Source organism: Polyodon spathula, chromosome 25 (assembly GCF_017654505.1).
Source record: "Polyodon spathula isolate WHYD16114869_AA chromosome 25, ASM1765450v1, whole genome shotgun sequence".
Classification (NCBI taxonomy): Eukaryota; Metazoa; Chordata; class Actinopteri; order Acipenseriformes; family Polyodontidae; genus Polyodon; species Polyodon spathula.
Genome location: NC_054558.1, coordinates 22,353,139 through 22,361,524, shown reverse-complemented (window position 1 = coordinate 22,361,524; position 8,386 = coordinate 22,353,139). Strand labels below are relative to the sequence as shown.

At 39.1% G+C, this 8,386-nt stretch overlaps 1 protein-coding gene across 1 annotated transcript in view; it reads left to right on the top strand.

Moving 5' to 3' along the window:
- The window catches only part of LOC121300274 (protein yippee-like 1), a 17,867-nt gene extending 12,105 nt beyond the window's left edge, over nt 1-5,762 (top strand). Inside the window, exons 2-4 of the mRNA XM_041228776.1 lie at nt 521-564; nt 1,648-1,756; nt 2,355-5,762. Of these exons, the coding sequence (XP_041084710.1) occupies nt 521-564; nt 1,648-1,756; nt 2,355-2,444 (243 nt within the window). The 3' untranslated portion in view covers nt 2,445-5,762. The remainder of the gene's footprint in view (nt 1-520; nt 565-1,647; nt 1,757-2,354) is intronic.
- Nucleotides 5,763-8,386: the final 2,624 nt, after the last annotated feature.

The window sequence follows — 8,386 nt, the reverse complement described above, 5'->3', positions numbered from 1 at the left end:
TCTGACCTTCCTCAGAGCTCTCAAACTGAACAAGAAAAATGCTGAAAGAACTCGGGCTGTTTTTAGAAAGACTGTTTGCTGTAAGCTATTTAGGTAAATATGTAGCCTACATACATGCTGAACATTACAGAAACGTGTGCTGCTCACCCTGGCAGGAAGCCAGGCAGTGGAGCCAAAACAAACCTCTGCTGTGACATGCAGCTCCTCCGGGTCCTAGCGGCACACCGTTACTGAACGAGAGTGCCAGCTGCTTTTACCAAGGCCAGTGCTGTTTGCCATCTCTAGACTACAGTGCTACAAAGTTACTATAAAAACTTTTGTTTGGAGAGGTAACATTCAACCTTCAGGACTGTTAACTGGATTTATTGAGGGAAGGATTTGATACTTTTAGTACATTTTTATCTTTGCATTTTCTTCGTGTCCATTTCAAGAATGCCTGCTTTGTTACTATGCTTATCCTGATGGAAACGTGTTGTTTGTGTGCTTTATTGATTTATTGATCTTTTCTTTCCTTTTCTAGTCATTCCAGGGCAGCCAAGGTCGAGCCTACCTCTTCAACTCTGTGTACGTATCCCTCATGACGACATTCATTTGATATTATTATTATTATTATTATTATTATTATTATTTTAGTAACTTTACTTCAAAAGATTTCTATTGCTTGTATATAAAGCATTTCGTTCTGGCCAGTGATTCAGGAACACTCCCACATCTGTTCTCTTTGAATGAAATTCAAGACTCAGTAGGTTTTATGCTTTTTGTTCACGGTTTTGACAGTGGGGATAGCTGTATTTTAGACAGACGTGCTGTATCCAAAATACAAGTCAAGCATTAATTCATCTTTTGCAAAATGAATACAGTCTAGCAGCCATTGCCAATAGCTTTGTCTAGTTTTTAATAAGAGGTTGGACCGATCACTGGTTTGCAGTTGTAATCAGGGAACTTAAGATGGGATTTTGTTTATCTGCAACTAAATTCATTTACAATCTATTTCAGTTTTTGGATCGCGAACTATTTTGAGAGGAAACTCAATTAAAAGTACCTCATCGGTAGTGCATTTTAGTCGTGTTGAATACTGTATCTCCTTTTCTGCATGGTTAGCGTTTTACAGTATATACACATAATTATGAAGGGATGGACCAGCAGAGACCTGGAGGATGGGTGAATAACCTGGTAAGAGAATATTTTGTATTTCAAGAACTAACACAGTAAACTTTCATTACCTTGTAGTTTAGCTTATATAAACACACACACACTGATGAAACGGGGGCGGGGGGCGGGGGGTGTCGCCCTGTACTGTATTTTACGTATTAGGTAACTGTCATATGAGCACATGGTTACTAGATTACATTTGCACAGGATTATAATAAAGCTCGCGTGACTATACGATGACAAAGGGTTGGTCCAGCAGAGCAAATAAAAGAAAGCAGATGTGTTAAGAGTGAATGTTGCACTGGCCTGAACTTGGTGGTTGAATTGATCTAACAGTGAATTGAAGGTTTGCTTTTGAACCCTTCTCTAATGCAGTATTCAATGCATAGTGGCAAAAGAGGTTGTCTGGCTAGCTGTGTGCTGCTCATTGCTGCAGTGACCCAGTTACCCTGTGTGATCTCTTCAAGCCTAACAGTGTTCCTCCTTCATGTGCAGGGTGAACGTGGGCTGTGGGCCAGCAGAAGAGAGAGTCCTTCTAACAGGGTTACACGCTGTAGCCGACATCTACTGTGAAAACTGTAAAACCACTTTAGGTTGGAAATATGTAAGTACACCTCGTACTACTGTATGGTTATTAATCATTTTGATTTCTAATGTCAGACAGTTTAGTCATGAATGTTAAACTGCAGTTTATTTATTTAAAAAAAAAAAAAAAAAAAAAGCAAAAAAAAACCAGACATTATTTAAAGCCCACAGTGACTGGGATGTTGTGCTAAGGCATTTCCTAAACAGTTCGCCATATGAGCAAATCTCTGGGGTGCTTTCCTTTTTTTCCCAGGCTTGGACTGCAAGTCAGTAGCCATGCATTCAGTTGTTCAGTGCTGATTTTAGCCTGCAAGCTCAATCGCCACCCTGGGTTGATTCAGCCTCTATGTTATCTTTGTCATGGATCTGTAGTTACAGTTGCTGACTGGATGTCCACCCTTTAACAGCCCACTATTCAAAGAAAACAAAACAATGGTTACCAGCAAACATGACTTGCTGGGTCAGTCTTTGTTGTAGCAACATGAGCTTCAGTAGAGCACAAGTAAAGACTCGCTAAAAGGCTTGGTTTTGGAAGCACAAAAAATAAATGTGTTAAGAAGTGGACTCCTTTTGTAAACCCCCTGTAATTAATGCTTTATTTTGTCTTGAATCCTCAGGAGCATGCCTTTGAGAGCAGTCAGAAGTACAAGGAAGGAAAGTTTATAATTGAATTAGCTCACATGATCAAGGACAATGGCTGGGAGTGAATCTGAGAGCTTTTATTTGAGAACTTGGCTGCTTGTATCTGCTTTCTATATGTCCAGGACTTCGCAGAGAGACCCAGTGAACAGAGACACATGTGCAGGTGGCTCTGCGCACAACTTTAAAAAACCTCACAACCTGATTCTTCTGTTGGCTCACTTGAGCCCTTGAGGTTTTTTCTTCTTTTTTCTTTCCAGTTACAGCTTTTTGGTGTATTCTGTTCTGTTACAGCTGAACCACTATTCAAAGAAAACAGTTTTCACATGACCATTTTTCCCCTAAAAAAAGACTCAAACAATACCTTGTGGTTTTAGTGAGTGTCTGTCTACATTTCTTGTGAGAGACTCTTACTGATGGCAGACTGATGTTACCGGTTAGCATTTTTCTTCTTTGACTCCTGTCGTATCTCTAGCTATTGCTGTGCATGCTTTCTTTGCAGTGTAATGATGGGATATTGCTGGGTAGGGAGGGATCAGTAATATGTAGCACTTCATAGTATTTTATAGATCGGGAGGGGCTTGCCGTGATGAGGTATCTGTATTCATCATATCCCCTGTGTTCCATGTATTACTTTATTTTCTTGACTGTGCAATCTGCAGCCACGTTTGGTACTACACATTACAGCACCTACATAATTGTGACCTGAACAGGAGTGGGTACTTGGGCAACTAACCTTGTGTCAATGGCATTTGTGGCTGGTTCCATGTTGCAGCGGCAGTACCAGTACTCAGTACTAGCACTGGACAGCAGGGGAACCCAATTGAACTGCTTTCCCCAGTAAAGCATTGCCCTGCGTCGCTGCAGATATGACATACTTGAATGCAGTTATTTCTTTTGCACTTTGCTGAGGTCATGACTTCATGAGAGTTTAGAGGCAAATGTCTGTCCCTTTTGTCTGACTCTGCCAGTCTTTTTCAGTGTCTCGATTTGCCTTTTCATTGATGATTGTAAGAAAACTAAAGTATGGGTTGACTGGTTGCTGGAAAAATCATCTCCCTGTAGTTTTAAAATTGTGCTAAATATGCTGAAGGAGCAGAGAATTGGTAGAATAGAACATTCACATTACTGCCCTTTTTAAAGCATTGCCTGTTTTTTCATTCTTAAAAACTAAACACTAAGTTGCCTCCTTTCCCTCATTTGGAAACGCAGGCATTTCTGGAAAAGTTTAAGTGCCACTGAATACAAATACAAACCCTCATGTGACTAATTATCTAGAAGATTCACAACACTTCTGCTGCTATTGATATATTTTTTGTATAAAGAAAAAACTTAATCTTTACCTTGACTTTATTCTTCTGCACTTTTACTGTTTCAACAGATGTATTTGAATGGTCACTGCTGTGTAAATGTTCATTCTGTGTTTGCCTCTGTCCAGCATGAACCTTGTGCCTCTTCAAAAGATCCAGTCTCCTGTTGTGCAATGCATGACTGGTATGCCCTGAGAAATTTCACATTTAGGGCGAGTTTCTTGGGCTTCATTCACCAAAACCTAAACTGTGTACAGTATGTTGAACAGTGTCTCTTTCACAGTAACCTCAGCATTATTAATAACCATGATGGAAGTTGCTATAGTACTAAACGCAAGTGGAATTTTTGTCCCCCTCTCTAATTAGGTGGTGTTTGTTAGGGGGTGGGGTGGGTAAAATGTATTGCATTTTTTAATTTGCAGACTGGTGAAGGATATGATGGCCAGTCTGGTTACTTGGCCTTTATCAACAGGACAGGTAAAATAAATACAAATAAAAAAAAAAAAAAAAAAAAAAAAAAAAAAAAAAACTACTTGAAAAATATACAGACGGAAAAAAAATAAGAATAAAGCATTTTCCCTGTAAGAGTTTTGTACATAATAAGAACATATTTAAAGTTTTATACTTATTTGTACTGGGCAAGTTTCTTCACTTCCCTAACTTCAAGCACTTTTGTTACTGTACCTGTTGGCTTTTTTTTTTTCTTTTGTGTTTGCTTTCACACTATGGTTTTGTTTTCTTCAGAGCTGATAGTGAGCGCAGGGATTTGTGGCTTTTTCCTTTGAAATTCAGATTGCAGTAGCTGGCTCTTTCTTGGACCAGATGAACATTCCATGAGCTGGTTTCTCCTGGTTTTTTCGTTGGCAGTAAATTGGAGGGTGCTAGCAAATCATATATGGAAACAGTGTCCTGGAAAAATCTACAAGCTGTTGTCATTGTAAAACAATTTGAATGATTTCCAAATGATGTGTATCGTGGTCATGCATTTAAAACATGTGAATACAAGAGCATACATCAGTGAAATGTATATTATATAGATAATATGGACAATCTTGATTTGCTTTACAAAAATCCCTTTCTAATTGCAATTAGAATAAAATCTCCCGCTCCATAGCATGGCTTTAAAGAATGTGTTAGCAAGCAGTACTGTTTCTCACATGGAATAACTTGAAGGTGAGCTGGATTCACTTTGAATTGTCTTATAGTGACACTGACTGAAGCTTTAGTGCAGTATAGCAAATGTCACTAAAGAATTTGAACACGGTAACCTTAGAGATGCAGTTTTATGCAAAGGAAAAGATTGTAAGTTTGAAGAGTTATTTTCATAGGACCGTTAAAAATATTATAAGGTCTAAAGCATGTTGTATTTATAATAATTATATTGAGTCATGGCTGTTTTTTTTCATTTAAGTGGGAAAAATAAATGCTTTTTTTAATTTCTTTTTTTTTTTGTTGGCTACATTGCTATGCTAACTGTCTTAGTAAAAATGTATGTCACATTTGTCCAATATTTCCACTGAATTGTATCTTTCAGATATCACAATAAAATCTTTCAATGGTATCCTGCATTTTAATTCAGTTGCATTGTTGCTCCGCTAAAGTTGGAATAATCGTCAGTGTGCATGGGACTGGCACCAGACAACAAACACAGATCTGTGATAAAATGAACGAGCCCACAGACAATTCTCAGCTGAGAAGTTTTTGCTTCATGATGGCAGAGTTGGTTAGCAAAGCTGGTTAGCAAAGCTCAGGACAGGAGTTAATTGCTCAAAACTGACTGATTTGTTCAGATTTTACCTTGGTATTTTCAATTGATTTAAAGAGGCAGCAGATCTGAGCACTGCTTGTTTAAACAGAGCCTTTTCTGTACAAAGGTTGTAAAACCAGCTTATCTAACAGTGAATGCAAGACAAGTCTATTTTTTAAGCAACCCCGTGAGTCTGTTTTACAAGTCCCGAGTTGCCGTTGTTTCTTTATTAGGTCCCTTCAATTTACATATGCCCTTTATTGTGGTTATGTCTCGCTTTGGTTTCTAAACGATCCACACTTCGAGGTACTAGCTTTACAATTGCTCCACAGCATTATTCCACTTTACAACTCCCTTTCATGATCTTACAGTGCCAGCTGTCTAAAGCACCAGGGAAAAGGAGAGAAACTTCACTTGCATGACTTTTACTGCATTCATGCCTGATTTTCATATATATGGTAGTTGCTTGTTCAGCATTATTTGTTCACTCAAATAATGGTTACTAACTACTATATATATATATATATATATATATATATATATATATATATATATATATATATATATATATATATATATAGTTTTGTATTATACAACTGACATAGGAAACAACAAAGAAACTCACATAGCATAATCTATTAAATCTGGTTTTGGCCAGACTTCAAAAAATGGGATTATAGGTCATGATTAAAATGGTCTGGCTAGAAGTTTATGTAATTGATTGAACATTAGGAACAGATGCTGTAGTTACTGATGTTTTAGTATTATAAAGCAATACTGTATATTTACTTGTGCCAGATCTGTCCAAATATCAAAATTACATCAAAAGCAAATTCAATACATTTAAAGGATTCTGCTAAATACCTTTAATGTATCACTTTAACCAAAACCAGTAATTGACTATACATCTATCAAATGTTTTTAAGCAGTTGCAGGGAGACCAGTTCTTTAATAAATGCTTGCCACTCTATATGCATAGCTGAAACACTGAATGTTTTTATCAGTGTTGTGGTGGTGGCATGAGATGCTGTGTCTGATGCCCTTTGAATGCTTTGGTTGCATAACCAGACAAGGGTTGACATTGCCTGGCTTCATCTTCAGATAGCCAATGGAACTGGAAAGAAAATGGCAAAATAAATAGCTCTAGTAAACTTTGAAACGAGCCGTTATTGAATCCATGCCAGATTCTTCAAACTCTCTACATGAAAACAGATGATAGATGGTTTGACAGCAGCGGATACGTTGCTTGCAGTGCTGCTATACTTACTCATGGGTCCGGCTTGAAAAGAATGAAGTATTTTCTGTGGATGGTTCTTTTACGTGCTGTGGCTCACAATCTCAACCCTAATCATGCAAGATTGATCAAAGTTTCCTTACAGCTACAGTGGACTGTCTGAAAACCAGAGCTAGTTGTGATTCCAGCACTGCAGAAGGAAAGGCAGGGTAATACATCCTTCATGCCACCCAGCTCCTGTGCACACACTACACTGGAATGGAATTCATTCTCCAGCTACATTCAAATAGCAGGTCGTCATGGTTTTCATTTTTTCTTCAATCCTCTTTTTAAATAAACAGCTGTTTTTCTGCCAAGTGTTTTATGAAGACTGCATTTAGCTATTCGAACACGGCTATACATGTCTCTCCACTGTTCTTGGGCATTTAGCGATTCAAACATGGCTATACCTGTCTCTGCTCTTCTAGGGCGTTTAGAGATTTGAACACGGCTATACATGTCTCTCCATTGTGCTAGGGCATTTAGAGATTTGAACACAGCTATACATGAACTGCTGTTCTAGGGCACCTTACAGGGTTATGATGATCTAACTTGCTCAGCATTACTGTAATGCTGGAAGTGAAAGATCTGTAGGGTCACAGAACAGAACAGACTTCACATTTCTGCATCTCTGGCCCATAATTTCATTCGGTGCCTCTGGTTCCTCACTGAGATGCTAACTGGTATGATGGATGGGATGGGATGGGATGGGATGGGTAGGGAGGTGGTGTCACTGATTTCACTTTGCTATTTCCCTCACCCCAAGAAGACCAAGCTCTTTTTTGATCATTCTCCAGCATTTTACACATCCAGTCAAAGAGCTATTTTATTTAACTGTGCTGTCCAAGTGAAAAAATACTGACAGTCAATTTACTTGCATTTTTTTCTTTTTTTACGAGGAGGGTAGCAACGGCAGGTCTCCAACAGGGCTGCAGCTGCGGAGGGAATGAAATTCCTAAAATAACCTGCATGGCACAGCTCAACTCCCATTGTCATTCCGGAGAGAATGACTGGACTGGAGCGCTTCGAGAAGCAGCAGAGAGCAGGATTAACAAGACAGAACAGCTTGCGGGGAGGGGATTCGCTCAAGAGATTTAGTGAAATGCAGATTCATGGGGTGTTTCCAGGGCTTTTCCACGTCTAGTTAAGGGTATTGGCTTCAATAGCAATGACTATGAGCTATGAGTGAGTGCTTCTAATATGAAGTGTATCAACAAAGACAATTCCAGTGCATTCCCCTACGGACTGTGTTTCAACCAGGTCCCAGCTGGTGAGAGTCCAGTTAACTCCCAGTACAGCATTGGTGACGCTGGCTGCTTTGCAGTCCTGGATTTCCTTTTCCTCATTAGTACCTGGGTCATGAATAACCAGGTAGTGGCAGTGGTCAGAGTGTGGGCAAATTGGATTTGTCTTCAGTATTAGAGGTAGAATGAAACCTTGACAGGGTTTGCCTATCATTTCTAAAATGCCGCACCACAAGAACCTGTGTTTTTCATCCTGTCTATGACCCAGGCTTACAGCCCCGATCGCTCTGTGACATCCCGTCTGGAAACCTTTCAGCTCTCTTACAGATTGGCTAACTTCACTAAATTACAGGAAGCGTCACAGCACAGAGCAACTCCGAACAGCTCTACTGGGAGCAGACAGGAACACAGCAATCCCTAAACCAGACTCAAAACA